The 24,032-nt window shown below is 43.9% G+C and overlaps 1 protein-coding gene across 2 annotated transcripts; it reads right to left on the minus strand.

Moving 5' to 3' along the window:
- Positions 1-24,032, minus strand: LOC139155550 (importin subunit alpha-1-like). Of its 2 annotated transcripts, XM_070730733.1 has the most exons (11): positions 23,907-24,032; positions 19,991-20,109; positions 17,613-17,747; positions 16,963-17,048; positions 15,631-15,899; positions 12,330-12,412; positions 9,048-9,311; positions 6,654-6,887; positions 5,499-5,681; positions 346-495; positions 1-203 (listed from the first exon to the last, which is right to left on the minus strand). In XM_070730733.1, exons 2-11 carry the CDS (start codon positions 20,054-20,056, stop codon positions 132-134), a joined length of 1,542 nt encoding a protein of 513 aa, XP_070586834.1. In that variant the 5' UTR covers positions 20,057-20,109; positions 23,907-24,032; the 3' UTR covers positions 1-131. The 2 variants fall into 2 exon arrangements, with proteins under 2 accessions (XP_070586834.1, XP_070586835.1); XM_070730734.1 differs by lacking the exon at positions 17,613-17,747 and having other exon boundaries at positions 23,907-24,020.

The raw sequence follows: 24,032 nt of genomic DNA on the forward strand, positions 1-24,032 counted from the left end.
TTTCTACAAAGCCGGGAGAGTGATTTATTATAACAAATGACGTGATAACCCTTTTTTTTTTCATACTTCAATGCTCACCCAAAAAGAGCATCCACCACCATGTTTGAAAGCATGCAACAAGTTAAGCTCTTTCAGAAATTGAAAAAATCCTCCTGTTTGGCCCCAAAAGGCAGAGATTGAGTGTCTCCGTTTTCTTCAACTTCCTAAAAATTGATGAGAGAAAAAGAAGAGGGGTGGGGGGGGATTCAACATTTTCCTTGCAGACTTTTCAAACCTGTCGCTTTAACTCACACGCCCACCGCCCGCTTCCCCCAAAATTCATAGTGGAAGGCAGCATCTACTAACTTCTCCAGAAAAATAATTCGCAATGAGAGCTTGGGAAGCGCGATAGATCATGGCGTTTTCGTGAGTCTGGAGAGCTTCAATCTTCTCCACACCTTCCAGCTCCTCCACCAAAAGGCTCAATTTTTCCGTCTCGCCCAACCGGTCAGCTGCCTGGCATGGAAAAAGAAAACACGAGGAGGAGTAGGTTAAACACCACCTTCTTCTGTTGCACAAAGCCACAATTTAATCCCGGTGAATGAAACAAGATACAGGGGTCGGATCTACCCACTGCTCCAAGAAGGGTTGCTTTGAAAGCAAACACGTCCTTAGGCAGAGTTTAGACAATCATGGCTTTATACAGGTAAGATCCAGGTCACCGGGTTGAACCTGATGGAGGGTTCAAGAACGTCATCAGTCTTGAGTGTCTTCGCAACCACAAGAGATCTAAGTCCAACCCACCTTGAATTCTTACTGGGATTTTTATCTACTGTCAATTTGCTTTGACCATTAGTCATAGTTCCCTCTAAGCTGAGCAGTGAGCAATCGCTCACTTAAATATCATCATTAACTCAGAGTTTTCCAAACCTGCCCAGAAGCCGAGAGGGAAGGAGAGAGAGAGAGGAAGAGAGGAAAAGAGAGAAACAGATAGAAAAAAGAGAGGAAGGAAGAGAGAAAGAAAATCAAAATCTAGTTTGAAGCTAGCTCAACTATTTAAGTGGCATTTTGATATTGATAGAGTTGCCCTATTATGAGCTCACTGTTATAGACACACAGTACAGTGTTTTATTTTGAAATTCTCGGAGGCAAAACAGAGTGGGTTTTTTGTTTGTTTGTTTGTTTGTTTGTTCGTTCGTTCGTTCGTTCGTTCGTTCATTTATTTATTTATTTATTTATTTATTTATTATTTCTGTGCCGCCCAGTCCCAAAGGGACTGCCGCTCAGACACTATACTTTTCCGCCCCCCCCCCCCCCAAAAAAAAAATTAGAGGGAACACTGCCATTAGTAGCTCAGGTTCTTGTAGAGAACTTAGGCATGCAGTAAACTTAATATCCAACTGCTTGGAATTTCCTGTTTTCCCGTGCTTTAACCACTCGGTTAAAGACCTTGGTATACTTAATAACAAAAGATTTAAGTGCCAAAGCCCACTGCAACAATATAGCCAAGAAGGCTTCAAGAGTTGTAAACCTAATCCTACGTAGCTTCTGCTCTGGCAATCTCACACTACTTACCAGAGCTTACAAAACCTTTGCCTGACGCATCCTCAAATACAGCTCATCTGTTTGGAACCCATATCGCATCTCAGACATTAACACCCTTGAAAATGTCCAAAGATACTTCACCAGAAGAGCCCTTCACTCCTCCACTCGAAACAGAATTCCCTACGAGACTAGACTTTCAATCCTGGGCCTAGAAAGTTTAGAACTAAGACGCCTTAAACAAGATCTAAGTATTGCCCACAAGATCATATGCTGCAACGTCCTGCCTGTCGGCGACTTCTTCAGCTTCAACCACAACAACACAAGAGCACACAACAGATTTAAACTTAATATTCACCGCTCCAAACTTGACTGTAAAAAATATGACTCCAGTAACCGAGTTGTCGAAGCGTGGAACTCATTACCGGACTCCATAGTGTCATCCCCAAACCCCCAACACTTTACCCTTAGATTATCTACGGTTGACCTATCCAGATTCCTAAGAGGTCAGTAAGGGGCGAGTACAAGTGCACTAGAGTGCCTTCCGTCCCCTGTCCTATTGCTCTCCTATATCTCCTATACCTTCCTTCTATCCCTATATCTCTTCTTCTATTCTTTCATTGCTCTCCTATATCTCCTATACCTTTCTTCTATCCCTATATCTCTTCTTCTATTCTTTCATTGATATGTTCTATTCCTATATCTTCTTTTCTATTCTTTCCTAGATATATTTTACTATGAGTATCTCCTCTATAACCTTCATCATGTATTTTACTATGTGTATATTGATATATACCCACTAAAACCCTCATTGTGTATTGGACAAAATAAGTAAATAAAATAAAATAAAATAAAAAGGGCCTTGCCTTCAATTTTTCAATTTCTACCTTAATTACCTCCTTAATTCCAAGTTGCTTCCCTCCTTGATTGGTCTCCATCCATGGTTTCTTTTGCCCTGCCTTCTGGGTGCTTTAGAAAATAAGCTGACCCCCTCTCTTCTTTGTGGCAGCCCCTCAAATATGAGAATATTGCTACCCTGTGTTGTGAGTGGTCCTCGACCAACTGTGGTCATGAGACATTCTGAGGAGGATGAACCAGGCCCATCTTGGTACCCTGCGCCAGTGGTGTTGCCAGCTGATGCAGAGATTGAGAGTGAGGGAGAAATAGACCTCGATTTGTATTTTGTATTTATTAGATTTGTATGCCGCCCCTCTCCGAAGACTCGGGGTGGCTAACAAAAATAAAAAGACAATGTGAACAAATCTAATATTAAAACAATCTTAAGAACCCCAATTTAAAGAACCAATCATACATACAAGCATACCATGTATAAATTCTATAAGCCTAGGGGGAAGAGAAATTTCAATTCCCCCATGCCTGACGACAGAGGTGGGTTTTTAAGGAGCTTGCAAAAGGCAAGGAGGGTGGGGGCAACTCTGATATCTGGGGGGAGCTGGTTCCAGAGGGTCGGGGCCGCCACAGAGAAGGCTCTTCTCCTGGGTCCCGCCAAATGACATTGTTTAGTTGACGGGACCCGGAGAAGGCCAACTCTGTGGCACCTAACCGGTCGCTGGGATTCGTGCGGCAGAAGGCGGTCCCGGAGATATTCTGGTCCGATGCCATGAAGGGCTTTATAGGTCATAACCAACACTTTGAATTGTGACCGGAAACTGATCGGCAACCAATGCAGAATGCGGAGTGTTGGTGAGACATGGGCATACCTAGGGAAGCCCATGACTGCTCTCGCAGCTGCATTCTGCACAATCTGAAGTTTCCGAACACTTTTCAAAGGTAGCCCCATGTAGAGAGCGTTACAGTAGTCGAACCTCGAGGTGATGAGGGCATGAGTGACTGTGAGCAGTGAGTCCCGGTCCAGATAGGGCCGCAACTGGTGCACCAGGATGAGCATGAAGGACCACCACAGGTGGCAGATATGCCAATGAGAATAGAGTCTGACTTAGAGGAGGAGGAGGAGAAGGAGGAGGAGGAGGAGGAGGAACAGACCATGAGCCTTTGTTAGATGCCCACTTGAGAAGAAAAAACAAGAATACTTGTATGGGAAAAGGAAGTAGTCTGTAGTTTGTTAACTCTAGGGAATTGTTCACCACTTCCCATGGGTATTTAAGGGTAGCTCAGGGAAATTTGGGTGGAGTTTCAAAGTTTTGTAATGGAGTCAGTAGATGTTTTGGGGCCTCACCCATGTTACGCTAGCCAGCTGTTATCTTCCTGCTAAAATCCTTGGAGTAAAAGTGCTTTGTTTGCAGGAAATCTGGAAAGCTGCAAATGTAAGTCAGTGAAACTGGAGACCCTTTATCTCATAAATTCGGCAGCAGCCTAGACATCAAAACTGTTATCTTTTAACTCCTCTCACTGAAAAGCTGCCAAGATGAATGCACAGACATGAATTTGGCTTGTGTAAATGACGATTTCTATCTAAAAAGATTGGTTTGAGATATCAGTGCGTAGATTCCTCCATTACAGTGATACCTCGTCTTACAAACGCCTCGTCATACAAACTTTTCGAGATACAAACCCGGGTTTAAGATTTTCCCCCCTCTTCTTACAAACTATTTTCACCTTACAAACCCACTGCTGCTGCTGGGATGCCCCGCCTCCGGACTTCCGTTGCCAGCGAAGCACCCGTTTTTGTGCTGCTGGGATTCCCCTGAGGCTCCCCTCCATGGGAAACCCCATCTCCAGACTTCCGTGTTTTTGTGATGCTGCAGGAGAATCCCAGCAGGGGAACCCCAGCAGCGCAAAAACGGGCGCTTCACTGGCAATGGAAGTCCAGAGGTGGGGTTTCCCAGCGAGGGGAGCCTCAGTGAAATCACAGCATCACAAAAACACAGAGGTCCGGAGGTGGGGTTTCGAGGACTTTGGTGTTTTTGTGATGCTGCGATTTCATTGATGCTCCCTTCGCTGGGAAACCTCAACTCCGGACTTCCGTTGCCAGCGATGCACTCGTTTTTGCAATGCTGGGATTCCCCTACTGGGATTCCCCTGCAGCATTGCAAAAACACAGAAGTCCGGAGGTTTCCCAAGGAGGGGAGCCTCATGGGAATCCCAGCAGCGCAAAAACGGGGGCTTCGGCTGGCAAAAGGGGTGAATTTTGGGCTTGCACAGATTAATCACTTTTCCATTGATTCCTATGGGAAACATTGTTTCGTCTTACAAACTTTTCACCTTAAGAACCTCGTCCCGGAACCAATTAAGTTTGTAAGACAAGGTATCACTGTATTTTCAATATGTGTAGGCCCGGCATAGAACACCCTGTCCCACCTAGTCCTACTTTTCTCTAGACTAGCCTCAATTCCTGCACATAGGAACCTACCATAAGTGGATCAACAGAACAACCCCCAATAAATCCAAATTCTCTATCATTCCAGCTGAGTAAAATGTCCAGTGGTACCTCTGCCTAAGAACGCCTCTACTTAAGAACTTCTCTAGATAAGGACCGGGTGCTCAAGATTTTTTTGCCTCTTCTTAAGAACCATTTTCTACTTAAGAACCTGAGCCCGGAAAAATTTCCCAGGAAATTTGAGAGCGGCATGAAGGCCCAGCCAGTTTCCTGCCATTCCCCCTTTAATCCTGGCCATCTCGGGCTTTTCTGGGCTGCCAGAGGAGACTTTCGGTGGCGCTTAAGGAGGCTTTGGCACTCCAGAGTGAACAAAGCATTTTTCTTTCTCTGGGTGCTTGGAGAGGGAATAAACCTCTGCCAGCATCCAGAGAAAAGAAACACTTTCTTCGCTCTGGGCAGTGACTGTCCTCCTCCTCTTCTTCCTCCTCTTCCTCCCACCCAAATTCCAAGCTTTTATTTCTTTCCTAATGGGTTTGCACGCATTATTTGCTTTTACATTGATTCCTATGGGAAAAATTGCTTCTACTTACAAACCTTTCTACTTAAGAACCTGGTCACGGAACGAATTAAGTTCTTAAGTAGAGGTACCACTGTATATAGCTGCCTTCCTTAGCCTTACCCGAAAGAAGTTGGCGAGACAGTCCAAGATCAGAAGGACGGTGTTACTATCCTTGGCGGACAACAGGTCGAGCAGAGGTTTCAGGACTCCGGCCCGAATCATCGTCCCCACTTGCTGCACCGTGCCGCCCATTGTGAAATTGGCCACAGCCCAAACGCCTTCCCTTTGAGCTTTGTAGTCTCCCTACACATGGCAAAGAAGAACAGGGCCTTAAGAGAGACATGAACGTGGCTCCTGCAAGTAGATCCCCACTTGCAATCGGTGACTTAGCCAATGCTCAGCGTTATGACGGGCCTGACATTTAATTTAATTTAATTAATTTAATGTAATTTATTACATTTATAAGCCACCCAACTCCTATCGGACTCTGGGCGTCGAACAACAAAGTAAAGAATATAAAACAGATAATATAAATAGCAAAAAAAACCAGTATAAACTATAAAATCCCACAAGATTTATTCCATAAAGACATTCATTCCTTCTGTCTGGAACTGAAAAAGGGGAGTTAGGACCTAGATTTGAAGTTCAGAGGGCTCTTCTATCTATCTATCTATCTATCTATCTATCTATCTATCTATCTATCTATCTATCTATTTATCTATCTATCAATCTATCTATCTATCCGTCCATCCATCCATCCACTTATTAGATTTGTAAGCCGCCCTTCTCCGAGGACTCGGGGCGGCTCACAGCATATAATGTAACAATACAGTACAAAGGCAAATCTAATTAAATTTAAAATTACAATCTAAAAACCCAATTTTAAAAAACCCAATCATACCAGTTCAATCATACAACATATATCTCATTTCGTTGGCCAGGGGGCTGGGACCTAATTGCCCCAAGCCTGCCGACATAGGTGAGCCTTAAGACTCTTGCGGAAGACAAGGCGGGTAGGGGCATTGCAAATCCCTGGAGGGAGCTGATTCCAGAGGGCCGGGGCCGCCACAGAGAAGGCTCTTCCCCAAGGTCCCACCAAGCGGCATTGTCTAGCTGATGAGACCTGGAGAAGGCCAACTCTGTGGGACCTAACTGCCCACTGGGATTCATGTGGCAGAAGGCGGTCCCATAAAAAGGAAATTAAAAATGATAATAAAAACAGTATCAAAGTTTGTTTTCTATGAGTATAAATGGCTTGGAAGGCTGACGTCCTACCTGGGCCAGCACCTCCACCAGAGAAGGAAGCAGCCCACAGGTGATCAGTTGCTGAATTTGGCTACACGGTCCGGCAGCAATATTGCTCAAAGTCCAGGCGGCCTCCTTTTGGATCAAAGGCTTGGAGTGACGCAGGAGCTGCGGCAAGATGGACAAGATTCCCGCATCGATGGCCATCTGGGTCTGTTCGTCTGTCCCGGTGACCACGTTGCCCACAGCACGCAGAGCGGGGGTCTGCAGAGGTAATAATAATAATAATAATAATAATAATAATAATAATAATAATAATTTATTAGATTTGTATGCCGCCCCTCTCCAAAGACTCGGAGCGGCTCACAACAATGATAAAAACAATATTATAATGGCACAAATCTAATATGAAAAAAACCCTAAAAACCCTATCATAATTAAAAACCAAACAGCACATACATACCAAACATAAATTATAATAAGCCTGGGGGAAAGGTGTCTCAAATCCCCCATGCCTGGCGGTATAGGTGGGTCTTAAGTAGTTTACGGAAGACAAGGAGGGTGGAGCAGTTCTAATCTCCGGGGGGAGTTGATTCCAGAGGGCCGGGGCTGCCACAGAGAAGGCTCTTCCCCTGGGGCCCGCCAGACGACATTGTTTACCCACCAAAGAAAAAGGCACTAAGATCCCAGATGTCTATCCCTAATGTTCCCACAAAAAGCAGGTCTACAGATTAACAGGGATGGACGGGACCTTGTAGGTCATCTGGTCCAACCCACACATGTTCTGAATTCAGGCTCATACAGATAATACTTGGAATAAATGATTTCTCGATGCGTCTCGTTGTGAAACACATCCTCTTTATTTCTCCTTTTAACACACCAACTTTGCACGGAGATTTTCTCCTCTCCTCTATATCTCAGCAGCTAAGTAGATAAGCTTGGCAGTAACATAAAAAACATTCCACAAGTCATTCTAAAATGTATGGGCTAACCAGGGCTAGCCAGGAGTCATAACAAAAGCAGGTAATAAATCACGCATGATAGCTTACGCTCCGGAACAAGTCCATCTTTAGATTGCAAGCTAGAAGGAATTCAGCTTCTCTTCCGTTTTACACCCGGATGTGAACTCTATCGTGAACAAAACACCACCAAGGAGACCCTACACCAGTGATGGAGAACCTTTCCTCGATCGTGCATACCTGAGCACCCACAGCCATAAATCAATGCCTGGAGAGGGCGAAAACAGTCTCTCCGACCCACTGGAAGCCCTCTGGAGGCCGGAAACGGCCTGTTTTCCAGCTTCTGGGGGCCCCAGTCGGCTTGTGTTGCGCCCTCCTCAGGCTCCAAAGGCTTCCCTGGAGCCAGGGGGGTTAAAAACGCCCTCCCCATCCCCCCAGGAGCCTCTCTGGAAGCCAAAAACGCCCTCCCAGAGCTTCTGTGCAAGCCAAAAATCAGATGGACGTTGGAGCTTCCACGCCTTCTTTTCCCTAATTTCCTTCCCAAAAACTTTGAAAAAGTTACATTGCAAGTATAAGACGCACCCAAATTTTCAGCTGCTTTTAGGTGGGGGGGAGAGGAGAAACGGTGCATCAAATACTCTGAAAAATGCGGTAAGTCACTTACTGGGAAAAAAAAACCTAACGTAGAGCAGAATATCAGGTGGGCTCAGAAGATGTTGGGCATTAAAAGGTAATACAGTATCCCTGGGTGTTCATGGACATTAAGTTATTGAGCCTTCTCTTTCACTGGGCAAATAATGTTAATAACTGTTTTCCTTCACCATAATACATAGAAACATAGAAGATTAATAATAATAATTTAATAATAATTTATTAGATTTGTATGCCGCCCCCTCCGAAGATTGACGGCAGAAAAAGACCTCATGGTCCATCTAGACTGCCCTTATACTTTTTCCTGTATTTTATCTTACAATGGATATATGTTTATCCCAGGCATGTTTAAATTCAGTCACTGTGGATTTACCAACCACGTCTGCTGGAAGTTTGTTCCAAGCATCTACTACTCTTTCAGTCAAATAATATTTTCTCCCGTTGCTTCTGATCTTTCCCCCAGCTCACCTCAGATTGTGCCCCCTTGTTCTTCTGTTCACTTTCCTATTAAAAACACTCCCCTCCTGGACCTTATTTAACCCTTTAACCTATTTCAATGTTTCAATCATGTCCCCCCTTTTTCCTTCTGTCCTCCAGACCAGGGGTCTGCAACCTTGGCGACTTTATGAGGTGTGGACTTCAACTCCCAGAATTCCTCAGCCATCATGGCTGGCTGAGGGATTCTGGGAGTTGAAGTCCATGCCTCATAAAGTTGCCAAGGTTGGACAACCTCTGCTCCAGACTAGACAGATTGAGTTCACTAACTGGTGCGTCTTACACCCTGAAAAAATACGGCAATTATCCATCGATGTACCAGAATGGGCAGGTCGTTGGTGAACAGGAGCTCCACCAAGCGAGAGAGGATACCAGTTTCCACCACAATCTGGATTCGATGGTTGGAGCCATTGGTCAGGTAAGACATTGCCCAACAGGTGTCGCTGATAATGTCCTTGTCTTTATATTGCAGGAGGCAGGTGAGGGTGGGCAGCATCTGCTTCACAGCCTCCAGGGGAGGGTGGGGGTTCTTGTTCCTGCAGAGATTGGACAGGGTCCAGGCAATGTTCCGAAGGAAGCCCACCTAAGAAATTCAAAGAGGACGTTAGGTTGAAAAACAAGCAAGCAAAAGGATAAGCATAGAAACATAGAAGACTGACGGCAGAAAAAGACCTCATGGTCCACCTAATCTGCCCTTATACTATTTCCTGTATTTTATCTTAGGATGGATATATATGTTTATCCCCGGCATGTGGATTTACCAACCACGTCTGCTGGAAGTTTGTCCCAGGCATCTACTACTCTTTCAGTCAAATAATATATTTATTTATTTGCTTGCTTGCTTGCTTGCTTGCTTGCTTGCTTGCTTGCTTGCTTGCTTGCTTGCTTGCTTGCTTGCTTGCTTGCTTGCTTGCTTGCTTGCTTGCTTGTTTATTTATTGGATTTGTATGCCACCCCTCTCCGCAGACTCGGGGCGGCTAACAACAATGATAAAAAACAACATGTAACAATCCAATTTAATAAAACAACTAAAAACCCTTATTATAAAAACCAAACATACACAGAAAACATACCATACCTAACTTGTAATGGCCTAGGGGAAGGAATATCCTAACTCCCCCATGCCTGGTGACAAAGGTGGGTCTTGAGTAGTTTGCGAAAGACAAGGAGGGTGGGGGTGGTTCTAATCTCTGGGGGGAGTTGATTCCAGAGGGCCGGGGCCGCCACAGAGAAGGCTCTTCCCCTGGGGCCCACCAAACGACATTGTTTGGTCGACGGGACCTGGAGAAGGCCAACTCTGTGGGACCTTATTGGCCGCTGGGATTCGTGCAGTAGCAGGCGGTTTCTCACGTTGCTTCTGATCTTTTCCCCAACTAACCTCAGACTGTGCCCCCTTGTTCTTGGGTTCCCTTTCCTACTAAAAACACTTCCCTCCTGAACCTTATTTAACCCTTTGACATATTTAAAGGTTTCGATCCTGTCCCCCCTTTCCCTTCTGTCCTCCAGATGGAGTTCATGAAGTCTTTCCTGATGTGTTTTATGCTTAAGACCTTCCACCATTCTTGTAGCCTGTCTTTGGACCCGTTCAATTTTATCCATATGTTTTTCTAGGTGAGGTCTCCAGAACTGAACACAGTATTCCAGATGTGGTCTCTCACCATAAAGATCTGTGAATACGTTTCCAGATTCTCAAGGATAAGGCATTACTATTTACGGGGCCGGCTCCTGCCGTATAACTCCCAGAGACCAATAAGAGGTCCCTTGGGGGGGGGGGTCGTTCTCCAGGTCCCGTCAACTAGATAATGTCGCTTGGCGGGGCCTAGGGGAAGAGCCTTCTCTGTGGGGGCCCCGGACCTTTGGTATCAGCTACCCCCAGAGATTCATTCTGCCTTCCGTAAGAATCTGAAAACTTATTTATGCCGCCAGTCTTGGGGTCACTAGACCCTAGTCTCTGCCCAACGAGTGAGTGGTATGTTTGTGTTTTGAACCTGAATGAATGATTTTTAATGTTTTAGCCTTTTTAGAATGGTTTTAGATTAGTTATTTATACTAATTGGATTTTACATGTGCTATTGTATATTGGGTTTTTTTTTAATATGTTGTGAGCCGCCCCGAGTCCACGGAGAGGGTCAGCATTCAAGTCCAATTAATAAATAAATAAAATAAAAATTGCACAGGGTTGGCCTCCTCCAGGCCCCGTCGACTAAGCAATGGAGGTTGGCGGGAGCACAGGGGAGGGCCTTCTCTGTGGCTACCCTGGCTCTGGGGAATCAACTCCCCCCTAATGTCCGTACCGCTCCCACCCTGCTGGCCTTCCGGAAGGTTTTGCTGGCAGGCCTAGAGAACCATGAATTGTTCACGGCCAAATCGTATTGAACGATGTGTATGTTTTGATTGGATCGCTGAGTTGTGGGTTTTAACTGGGGTTACTGTTTTAAGAGTGGGCCTTCTCCGGGTCCCGTCGACTAAACAATGTCATTTGGCAAGCCCCAGGGGAAGAGCCTTCTCTGTGGTGGCCCCGGCCCTCTGGAATCAACTCCCCCCAGAGATTAGAACTGCCCCCACCCTCCTTGTCTTTTGTAAATTACCCAAGACCCATCTATACCGCCAGGCATGGGGGAGTTGAGACACCTTTCCCCCAGGCTTTTTTATATTTATGTTTGGATACGTATGTGTTGTTTGCTTTTTAAATTTGATAGGGTTTTTATGTGCTTTTTAATGTTAGATTTGTTTTCGCTGGAATATTGTTTTTATTGTTGTTGTGAGCCGCCCTGAGTCTTCGGAGAGGGGCGGCATACAAATCTAATAAATTGAATTGAAATTGAATTGAATTTATACTTCATTATTATTAACTGTACTTTTTAATATTTTGTTGTAAGCTGCCCTGAGTCCTTCGGGGTGCCATAGGACTCAAATAAATAAGTAAGTAAGTAAGTTTACAAGTTGAAACAGCATTGGATGAAGCAAAATCTCCGGGATATCTCTGGGACCGCCTTCTGCCGCACGAATCCCAGCGACCGGTTAGGTCCCACAGAGTTGGCCTTCTCCGGGTCCCATCGACTAAGCAATGTCGCTTGGCGGGACCCAGGAGAAGAGCCTTCTCTGTGGCGGCCCCGACCCTCTGGAACCGGCTCCCCCCAGATATCAGAGTTGCCCCCACCCTCCTTGCCTTTCGCAAGCTCCTTAAAACCCACCTCTCTCGTCAGGCATGGGGGAATTAAAATTTCTCTTCCCCCTAGGCTTATAGAATTTATACATGGTATGCTTGTATGTATGAGTGGTTTTTTAAATTGGGGTTTTTTAGATTGTTTTTAATATTAGATTTGTTTACATTATCTTTTTAGATTGTTGTTAGCCGCCCCGAGTCTTCGGAGAGGGGCGGGCATACAAATCTAACAAATAATAATAATAATAATAATAATAATAATAATAATAATAATCATAATTTTAAAAAGATATTCAAAAAAATGGAGGAAAAAAGATGGCGCCCATAGGACCTCCAATATGGCGGCTGCTACCGATACGCAACCCTTTACCTCACTGGTAGCAACTTACTACTGTAGAGAACCAACAAACCCAAGGGAACAGACTTTTTACATACCGGAGTAGAAGGCATCACCAGTGACAGAATTGGTGGGATTACACCGAAGCTGATCAAAATATCTCGGCAGATCGGCCCATCTCCTACACGAAACAGGGATATGAAGGAGAATTGTACTTTAAAAATAACCAACAACTCCAGGTAGTTAACTTAGAGCATAAGAACCTAAGAAGACCCCTGCAGAATCAGGCCAAAGCCCATCGAGTCCAGCATTCTGTGGCCCACAGTGGCCCACCAATTGTCTTCATGGGGGTCTTGAGTAGAAAGAGAAGGCAAGACCCTCCCTTTCCCTTGACCCCCAACAAATGGTACTCGAGGGAACCCTGCCTGCCTCAACCAACATAGAGGCGGCACTTGGACATCCGTTTCAATAGCCACCTATGATACACTTGGCATCCATGAATCTGTCTAATCCTGCCTTGAAGCTATCCAGGCTGACAGCTGTCACGACCTCTTCTGGAAGGGAATTCCATGAACCAAGGACCCTCTGGGTGAAGAAATATTTCCCTTGATTTGTCCTCGCTTTCTTACCTATGAGCTTTAGGGAGTGGCCCCCTCATCCTTGTATTGTGTGATAGAGAAAATATTTTTTCTCTATCCACCTTTTCTATCCCATGCATGATTTTATACACTTCGATCCAGTCACCCCTTCAACGCCGCCTTTCAAGGCTGAAGAGACCAAGGCGTTGCAACCTGGTTTCATAAGGAAGGGGCTCCATTTTCTTTACTTACAGCAGTGATGGCGAACCGTTTTCCCCTTGGGTGCCGAAAGAACATGCGTGCATGCTATCGAGCATGCGTGAATACCCACACCCATAATTCAATGCCTGGGGAAGGTGAAAACTGCTTCCACCACCCCACGGAAGCCCTCTGGAGGCCGAAAATGGCTATTTCTCAACTTCTACTGGGCCCAGTAGGCTCGTGTTTTGCCCTCCCCAGGCTCCAAAGGCTTCCGTGGAGCTGGAGGAGGGTAAAAACGCCGTCTCCCATCCCTCTGGAGGCTATCTGGAAGCCAAAAACACCCTCCCAGAACCTCTTTCTGAGCCAAAAATCACCAGGCCGGCACACACATGCACGTTGGAGCTGAGCTAGGGCAGCGGCTCTTGTACCAGCAGATAGGGCTCCGCGTGCCACCTGTGGCACCCGCGCCACAGGTTTGCCATCACTGCCTTAGGCCAGTGTTTCCCAACCTTGGCAACTTGAAGGTATCTGGACTTCAACTTCTGCTGCACAAATCCCAGTGACCAGTTAGGTCCCACAGAGTGGGTCTTCTCCAGGTCCTGTCAACCAAACAATGTCACTTGGTGGGACCCAGAGGAAGAGCCTTCTCTGTGGTGGCCCCGGCCCTCTGGAACCAACTCCCCCCAGAGATTAGAATTGCCCCCACCCTCCTTGCCTTTTGAAAGCTGCTTAAAACCCACCTCTGCTGCCAGGCATGGGGGAACTGAGATACACTTTCCCGTAGGCCTTTACAATTTTATGCATGGTAGGTCTGTATGTATGATTGGTTTTTATATACGTAATGGGTTTTTAACTGTTTTTAGTATTGGATTTTGTTATATGCTGTTTTAATGCTGTTGTTAGCCGCCCCGAGTCTGCGGAGATGGGCGGCATACAAATCCAATAAATAAATGAATGAATGAATGAATAAATAAATAAAATAAATTACATTAATTAATTAATTAAATAAATAATAAAATAATCAAATAAATAAATAAAATAAATAAATAAAATAAATAAAATAGATAGATAGATAGATAGATAGATAGATAGATAGATAGATAGATAGATAGATAGATAGATAGATAGATAAACTCCCAGAATTCTCCAGCCAGCATTCGCTGGCTGGGGATTTCTGGGAATTGAAGTCCAAATATCTTCAAGTTGCCAAGGTTGGTAAACCCTACCTTAGACTATCTACTCTTGACCTCTCCTGATTCCTAAGAGGTCAGTAAGGGGCGTGCATAAGTGCACCAGCGTGCCTTCCGTCCCCTGTCCTAATGTTTCTCTTTTACTAGCATCGTGTAGAATAGAATAGAATTTTATTGGCCAAGTGTGCTTTGTCTTGGTGCAAATGCTCTCAGTGTACATAAAAGAAAAAGAGACATTTGTCAAGAATCATGTGGTCCAACACTTAACGATTGTCATAGGGGTCAAATAAGCAATGAAGAAACAATCAATGTTAATAAAAATCTTAGGATACAAGCAACAAGTTACAGTCATACAGTCCTAACTGGGAGGAAAAGGATGATAGGAATGATGAGAAAAACTAGTAGAAATAGAAGTGCAGATTTAGTAAAAAATCTGACAGTGTTGAGGGAATGATTTGCTTAGCAGAGTGATGGCGTTTGGGAAAAACCTGTCCTTGTGTCTAGTTGTCTTGGTGTGCAGTGCTCTGTAGCTACGTTTTGAGGGTAGGAGTATTATTATATTATATTAGAAACATAGAAGACTGATGGCAGAGAAAGACCTCATGGTCCATCTAGTCTGCCCTTATACTATTTCCTGTATTTCATCTTACAATGGATCTATGTTTATCCCAGGCATGTTTAAATTCAGTTACTGTGGATTTACCAACCACGTCTGCTGGAAGTTTGTTCCAAGCATCTACTACCCTTTCAGTAAAATAATATTTTCTCATGTTGCCTTTGATCTTTCCCCCAACTAACTTCAGATTGTGCCCCCTTGTTCTTGTGTTCACTTTCCTATTAAAAACACTTCCCCCCTGGACCTTATTTAACCCTTTAAGATATTTAAATGTTTTAATCATGTCCCCCCTTTTCCTTCTGTCCTCCAGACTATACAGATTGAGTTCATGAAGTCTTTCCTGATACGTTTTATGCTTAAGACCTTCCACCATTTTTGTAGCCCGTCTTTGGACCCGTTCAATTTTGTCAATATCTTTTTGTAGGGAAGGACTCCAGATCTGGACTCAGTATTATTCCAAATGTGGTCTCACCAGCGCTCTATATAAGGGGATCACAATCTCCCTCTTCCTGCTTGTTATACCTCTAGCTATGCAGCCAAGCATCCTACTTGCTTTTCCTACCGCCCGACCACACTGCTCACCCATTTTGAGGCGGTCAGAAATCACGACCCCTAAATCCTTCTCATATTATTACGAATATTATTGTATCTTTGCACGCCACCAATATGTACTTGCCAAAACAAAAAACAAACAAGATTAAAAGAGACAGAAAAGCATAAATAAATAAATAATCCACTAATAAAATAAGAGCTTTTCCATTTCAATGATTCTATAACGGCCATTCCTCAGAACGAGGCAGCCCCACAAACTTACCGGCAATGTTGCCGAGGGCCCACACGGACTGCTCGCAGAGGTGGATGTGGGGAGAAGACAGAAGCACAACCAAGCCCTGAACGCCGTTGGCATCTACCACCGCTTTGGTTTGCTCGGAGGTCCCTGAAGCAATGTTAGTTAGGGACCAAGCGGACTCGAACTGCAAGTTGGGGATATTGTGATAATACAGGAACTCCACCAGTTTTGGGATGACTCCAGAGTCTATCACTTCATCAATGGGCGGATTCTTGTGCTTGGACAGCATCTTCCTTTTGGGAGAGAAACAAGGGTGACCTTTAAGGTGTTGGTATCTATCTATCTATCTATCTATCTATCTATCTATCTATCTATCTATCTATCATCTATCCCATCCATGTTACCAATCTCAATATCTATCTATCTATCTATCTATCTATCTATCTATCTATCTATCTATCTATCTATCTATCTATCTATCTATTCCATCCATGTTACCATTCTCAATATCTATCTATCTATCTATCTATCTATCTATCTATCTATCTATCTATCTATCATCTATCCCATCCATGTTACCAATCTCAATATCTATCTATCTATCTATCTATCTATCTATCTATCTATCTATCTATCTATCTATCTATCATCTGTCTATATCTATCTATCTGTCTGTCTGCTTTTGAATGTAATGGGATTTTAGCTTATAGTTTTTAATTATTAGATTTGTACACATATTGTTTTTGTACTGTGTTCTGTGAGCTGCCTCAAGTCTTCGGAGAGGGGCGGCATACAAGTCTAATAAATAATAATAATAATAAGGGCATGGGATGAGGTATCATCAGTACGCTGATGATACCCAGCTTTACATCTCCACCCCATGTCCAATCACAGAGTGGGCCTTCTCCGGGTCCCGTCAACTAAACAATGTCGGTTGGCGGGCCCCAGGGGAAGAGCCTTCTCTGTGGCAGCCCCGACTCTCTGGAACCAACTCCCCCCGGAGATTAGAACTGCCTCTACTCTCCCTGCCTTCCGTAAAGTTCTTAAAACCCACCTTTGTCGTCAGGCATGGGGGAACTGACATATCTCCCCCGGGCCTATATAATTTATGTATGGTATGTTTGTAGGTCTGTCTGCTTAATAATGGGGTTTTTAAAAAATATTTTAAATTGTAAATTATTAGATTTGTCATGAACTGTTTTATTGTGTTGTGAGCCGCCCCGAGTCTGCGGAGAGGGGGCGGCATACAAATCTAATTAATTAATTAAATTAGAATTAGAATCAGAATCAGAATCAGAATCAAAATCAAAATCAAAATCAAAATCAAATTATAATTAATAATAATAATAATAATACCTGACTGCCTGGGCCGCTTTCAGCTGAAGGAATAGATCATCCGACTCGATGAGCTGAACTATATCTAACAAAGAGATCTCGGTACCCTGCAGCAGGAAACAAATAGATTGTCAGAACACCACCAAAAGGAAGTCATCGGGATACAGATACTTCTGGCTATGCCAGGTATCGAACTACAAACAGCCAAGAACTTCATCTTCCAGTCAATGCATGGCTTACTTTATACCTATTCACTCTAAGCGCCCAATAACCCGTATCATAGTTTTAGTATGGCACACGAGCCAAGCATGACCAAATTCTCAGAATTGCCAAAGACATGTAGATGTCATATACAGTAGTACCCCTAGATACGAGTATAATTGGTTCCAGAAGGGAGCTTGTATGTCGAGCAACTCGTATCTGGAACAAATAACTTTAGACGTTGTTTTTCCCCTCCGAGATAACCAGAAGCAAGGATTCTTGCGCCACCTAGTGGACGCTCGGCTCGTATCCCGAATTTGAGCTCGGGTCTGGAACAGAAATTTCTCTCCCCTCGTGGCTCGTATCTTGGAATACTCGCCTGTGGAGCAGCTCGTATCTAGAGGTACTACTGTATTCTCGAACGGAGTTCTCCAGAAGTAGGTACTACTGCTACCACCACCCACGCATACCGCGTTTTTCTCATCTTTCTCGGGAGTCAGGCTGTCTTCAGCCAAAAGGCAGAGGTTCCTTCGCTTCAAAATCTGTTCATCTTTCCGTGCTTTGCGGAGTTCAATTGTCACTTCAATTTTCCGTCTACGGATTTCCTACCAAGGAAGAGGGCCGAGCATTACGGATTTTTTTAAAACAGCCAGTTGTGAGCCATGCAATTGGGAGCTCTACATGGGGCTACCCTTGAAGAGGGTCCGGAGGCTGCAAATACAGTGGTCCCTCGATTTTCGCGGGCTCGAACTTCGCGAAACGGCTATACCACGGTTTTTCAAAAATATTAATTAAAAAAATACTTTGCGGGTTTTTTCCCTATACCACGGTTTTTCCCGCCCGATGACGTCATACGTCATCGCCAAACTTTCGTCCACCTTTAATAATAATTTTTTAAAAAATAAACTTTAATAAATAAACATGGTGAGTAATAATCTAAACGGTTGCTAAGGGAATGAGAAATTGCAGTTTAGGGGTTTAAAGTGTTAAGGGAAGGGTTGTGATACTGTTCATAGCCAAAAATAGTGTATTTATTTCCACATCTCTACTTCGCGGAAATTCGACTTTCGCGGGCGGTCTCAGAACGCATCCCCCGCGAAAATCGAGGGAACACTGTAGTCCAGAATGCAGTCGCGAGAGCTGTCGTGGATGTACCTCGGTACACTCATATAACACCTACGCTCCGCAAACCGCACTAGCTTCCTATTAGTCTCCGGGCACAATTCAAGGTGTTGGTTATTACCTATAAAGCCCTATATCAGTGATGGCGAACCTATGGCACAGGTGCCACGTGGAGCCATATCTGCTGGCATGCAAACGCTGCTCCAACATATCACCTCGAGGTTTGACTACTGCAACACTCCCTACGTGGGGCAACCGCTGAAGAGTGTTCGGAAACTACAAATCCGGCCAGATATACCCATGTTTCTACAATACTCCGTGGACTGCATTGTTTGCTGAATTCCGGACACAATTCAAAGTGTGGGTGATGACCTATAAAGCCCTACATGGCATCGGACCAGATTACTTACGGGACAGCCTTCTGCCGCACGAATCCCAGCGACCAGTTAGGTCCCACAGAGTTGGCCTTCTCCAGTCCCATCGACCAGACAAGGTCGTCTGGCGGGGCCTAGGGGAAGAGCCGTCTCTGTGGTGGCCCCAGCCCTTGGGAATCAGCCCCCCCCCCCCGAGATTTGTACTGCCTCCACCCTCCTCGCCTTCCGAAAAAGCCTTAACACCCATCTATGTAGCCAGGCATGCGGCAACTAGTATATGCCCTCCCCCCATTTTTGTTCTGACCATTAATTGTTATATGTGGGTGTGATTGAGTAAATTGAGCGGGGTTTTTTAGATTAAGGGTTTTTCGTCTATATTTTAACTATTAGATTTATAAACCTATTGCTGCATTATATGTTTAATATAATGTCTAATAAATAATAATAATAATAATAATAATTATAATAATTATAATTATAATTATTACTTGCATGTGTTTGCCAGACAGCTGATTTTTGGCTCACAGAGGCTCTGGGTGTGCATTTTTGGCTTCCAGAGAGCCTCTGGGTGGCTGGGGAGGGTGTTTTTAGCCTCCCCCAGCCCCAAGGAAGCCTTTGGAGCAGAGGTCCCCAAACTTAGCGACTTTAAGACTTGTGGACTTCAACCCCCAGAATTCTCCAGTCAGCTATGCTGGCGGAAGAATTCTGGGAGTTGAAGTCTACAAGTCTTAAAGTTGCCAAGTTTGGGAACCCCTGCTTTGGAGCCTACGGGGCCCACCAGAAGTTGGGAAACAGGCCATTTCCGGCTTCCAGAGGGACTCTGGAGGGGCAGGGAAAGCAGTTTTCGGCCTCTTCAGGCATTGAATTACGAGTGTGGGCACTTGGGACACTCTATCGGCACCTGAGGACAAAAGGATTCGCCATCACTACCCTATGTGGCTCAGGGCCAGACTGTTTACGGCAGTGTTTCCCAACCTTGGCAACTTGAAGATATTTGGACTTCAACTCCCAGAATTCTCCTGCCGCACGCCTCCCAGAGGCCGATAAGAACACACAGAGTTGGCCTCCCTCCGGGTCCCATCGACTAAGCAATGCAGGTTGGTGGGGGCGCAGAGGAGGGCCTTCTCTGTGGCTGGCCCAGTTCTATGGAACCAGCTCCCCCCCCCAATGTCCATACTGCTCACACCCTATTGGCTTTCCGTAAGCCCACGAAGACCTGTCTTTGCCGGCAGGCTTGGGCGCCATGAATTAACAACCCACATGCACCTCGAGGTTGTAAGTATCACTTCCGTATGCTAGGACTTTGTCCTGTTCTCCTCCCGAGCAACCACGGAGTTTCATTAAGTACTTACTGCAACATTCTTGCCTTTGTTCTTGAATTTTTTCATTCGGTCAGCTGGTTCGTTTGTGGGGGACATTGCGGCCCGCTGAGCAAACCTCAGATAGGTCGGCCAGGGATGTCTTCTTACACCTAGGTGAACAGAAAAAGGGTTGACTCAGGAGCTCAACTTCACCAGCTAGTACAATATCTTCTGCCACAATAGGATTCTCCTAATGGATTTAATAGCATTTATAATTGTGTGTTAAGGATTGGAAACATAGAAACATAGAAGATCGACGGCAGAAAAAGACCTCCTGGTCCATCTAGTCTGCCCTTATACTGTTTCCTGTATTTTATCTTAGGATGGATCGATGTTTATCCCAGGGATGTTTACATTCAGTCACTGTGGATTCTTCCTTCCTTCCTTCCTTCCTTCCTTCCTTCCTTCCTTCCTTCCTTCCTTCCTTCCTTCTCCTCCATCTCATCCTTCCTTCTCTTTCTTTCCTTCCTTCTTCATTCATAGAAACATAGAAGACTGACGGCAGAAAAAGACCTCCTGGTCCATCTAATCTGCCCTTATACTATTTTCTGTATTTTATCTTAGGATGGATCTATGTTTATCCCAGGCATGTTTACATTCAGTTCCTGTGGATTTACCAACCAGGTCTGCTGGAAGTTTGTTCCAAGGATCTACTACTCTTTCAGTCAAATAATATTTTCTCACCTGGCTTCTGATATTTCCCCCAACTAACCTCAGATTGTGTCCCCTTGTTCTTGGGTTCACTTTCCTACTAAAAACACTTCCCTCCTGAACCTTATTTAACCCTTTAACATATTTAAATGTTTTGATCCTGTCGTGTGTCGTTCCCCCCCCCCTTTTCCTTCTGTCCTCCAGACTCTACAGATGGAGTTCATGAAGTCTTTCCTGATACGTTTTATGCTTAAGACCTTCCACCATTCTTGTAGCCCGTCTTTGGACCCGTTCAATTTTATCCATATGTTTTTCTAGGTGAGGTCTCCAGAACTGAACACAGTATTATTCCAGATGTGGTCTCTCACCATAAAGATCTGTGAATATGTTTCCAGATTCTCAAGGATAAGGCACGAAGTAAGTGTGGCAGCTTACAGCCATCAGTTTACTATTTACAGGACCGTCTCCTGCCGTATAGAAAAAGACCTCATGGCCCATCTAGTCTGCCCTTATACTATTTCCTGTATTTTATCTTAGGGTGGATCTATGTTTATCCCAGGCGTGTTTAAATTCAGTTCCTGTGGATTTACCAACCAGGTCTGCTGGCAGTTTGTTCCAAGCATCTACTACTCTTTCAGTCAAATAATATTTTCTCACCTTGCTTCTGATATTTCCCCCAACTAACCTCAGATTCTGTCCTCTTGTTCTTGTGTTCACTTTCCTAATAGAAACACTTCCCTCCTGAACCTTATTAAACCCTTTCACCTATTTAAATGTTTCGATCATGTCCCCCCTTTTCCCTTCTGTCCTCCAGACTATACAGATTGAGTTCATGAAGTCTTTCCTGATAAGTTTGAGGCTTAAGACCTTCCACCGTTTTTTGTAAACTGTCTTTGGACCCCTTCAATTTGATCAATCTCTTTTTGTAGGTGAGGTCTCCAGAACTGGACACAGTATTATTCCAAATGGGGTCTCACCAGCGCTCTATACAGGGGGTCACAATCTCCCTCTCCCTGCTTGTGATACCTCTAGCTATACAGCCAAGCATTTTTCTGACATCCCCTCAATTCTGCTTTCATGCCCCAACCCTGGAAGTTTTAAAAGCAGATGTTGGTTTCCTGCCTAAGCAGGGGGTTGGACTAGAAGACCTCTAAGTCCCTTCCAACTCTGTTGTTCTTGTTGTTGTTGTTATTATTAGCCCCAAATTCATTTCAAGGGTGGAGGAAAAGTGTGTCTTTGTTTGCTTTTTAAGCTACAGCAAATTTAATTTTGGGTTGAGGCAGAGAAATAATTTAAAAGGCAGGGCAGTTTGGTTTCAAACTAAGCCAACTCACAGCACACCTTGGAAAGAAACAAATTGTAGCCCCCCTAGAGCTGCCGAAATTACTTTAAAACAAACTACCAGCAGACGTGGTAGATAAATCCACAGTAACTGAATTTAAACATGCCTGGGATAAACATATATCCACCCTAAGATAAAATACAGGAAATAGTATAAGGGCAGACTAGATGGACCAGGAGGTCTTTTTCTGCCGTCAGACTGCTATGTTTCTATACTAGCATTTAACACAAGTCAGTTACAAGCCCACCAGACCTACTCACAAGAGACATTAAGCTTTCTTAACTTTCCACCGTGAGCAGGTGAATTTGGAGAAGCCAGGCCTCCTAATTATTGTATCGTCTACATGCGGGGTTAATTGTGGTTTAGTTATTATGGGCTAACTTCACAATGAAGAGCCAGTTTGGTCTAGTAGTTAAAGCAGCTGGCTAAGAAATGGGAAACCCTGTTACGCAGAAATGGAAAGATAAGGAAATACCAAAGGATGTAGAAGTTTATAAAAAAAATTATGGAATGTGCAGAATTAGACATGATGACAAAACGCTTGAATAATCAAGTAGAAACAGAATACTGTAAAATATGGAACAAATTATATGAATGGTGGGATTTGAAAAACAACATTAAAAGTTAAAGTAACAAGAATTTAGAAGTTCTTGAACCCATAGTTTTGAAATTTTATAAGTTAGAGTTTAATAGTTTTAAAAAATGTTTATAGTAGAATAAACTTAGATATGCTATTCGCTATATTATATTTTTTGAATAAGTATTTTACAAAGTAATTAAATTAACATATAGAGTTAAATTTAATAAATACCTAATATAAATGTATGCTATTTTTCTACTGATCTGATTATAGTTAGGTTTTTATTTTTTTGTAGTAGTTAGACTTCTAAGATAAGCGGAGCAATGGCAGCCATAGTTCCCTCTAAGCTGAGCAGTGAGCAATTGCTCACTTAAAAATCATCATCAACTCAGAGTTTTCCAAACCTGCGCAGAAGCCGAAAGGGAAAGAGTGAGAGGGAAGGAGAGAGAGAGGAAGAGAGGAAGAGAGAGAAACAGATAGAAAAAAGAGAGGAAGGAAAAGAGAAAGAAAAAGAATGGAAGTAAGGAAGAGAGAAAGAAAATCAAAATCTAGTTTGAAACTAGCTCAACTATTTAAGTGGCATTTTGATATTGATAGAGTTGCCCTATGATGAGCTCACTGTTATAGACACACAGTACAGTATTTTATTTTGAAATTCTCTCAGGCAAAACAGGGTGGGTTTTTTATTTCTTTGTTTGTTTATTTGTTTATTTATTTATCATTTCTGTGCCGCCCAGTCCCGAAGGGACTGCCGCTCAGACACTATACTTTTCCGCCCACTCCCCCAAAAAATTAGAGGGAACACTGATGGCAGCTCCTTGAATGTTCAATGTTGTATGTCTTTGTTTGTCCTTTTAAAAAAAATCAATAAAAATATTTTTAAAAAATATACAAATAAATGGAAAACCATGAGTTCTAATTCTACCTTGGCATGAAAACCGTTTTTTTGGGGGGCCTTTAAGCTACAGTCCTTCTCTCTCAGCCCTGTCTACCTCGCAGGGTTGTTATGGGGGAAAAAGGAGGAGGAAGCACATTTTCACCTCGAGGTGGACTAGAAATAAAATAAAAACCTAACAACCCAAGTTAAGCATGCAGTTTAAACACGGCCATTGAAAGCCACTGGGTAAAAAAAAAAAAAGCACAGAATTTTATACAAACCAAACCTTCATTTAATTGTTATTTACAGTCAAACATTTGCAGAGGCAAACACACACACACACCAACCCAGAATGAATAACATGTCTTGGACATACAATTGAATGCATTTATAAAGCTGCCTTCCAGGCCTCCACGATAAATTAAAAGCCATTGCAAATTACACCCCAGCTACTCACTGTCTCTGTGTACAAAATGCTTCTAGCAATTGCAGCCGCCCTGGGAAACCCTTAAATTTCCCGGGAAATGGGTCAATCACCCATCCTCGCCTTTTGATTGGTTCACACTCACCCCCAAGAAGCTCC

Source organism: Erythrolamprus reginae, unplaced genomic scaffold, assembly GCF_031021105.1.
Source record: "Erythrolamprus reginae isolate rEryReg1 unplaced genomic scaffold, rEryReg1.hap1 H_3, whole genome shotgun sequence".
NCBI classification, from domain to species: Eukaryota; Metazoa; Chordata; class Lepidosauria; order Squamata; family Dipsadidae; genus Erythrolamprus; species Erythrolamprus reginae.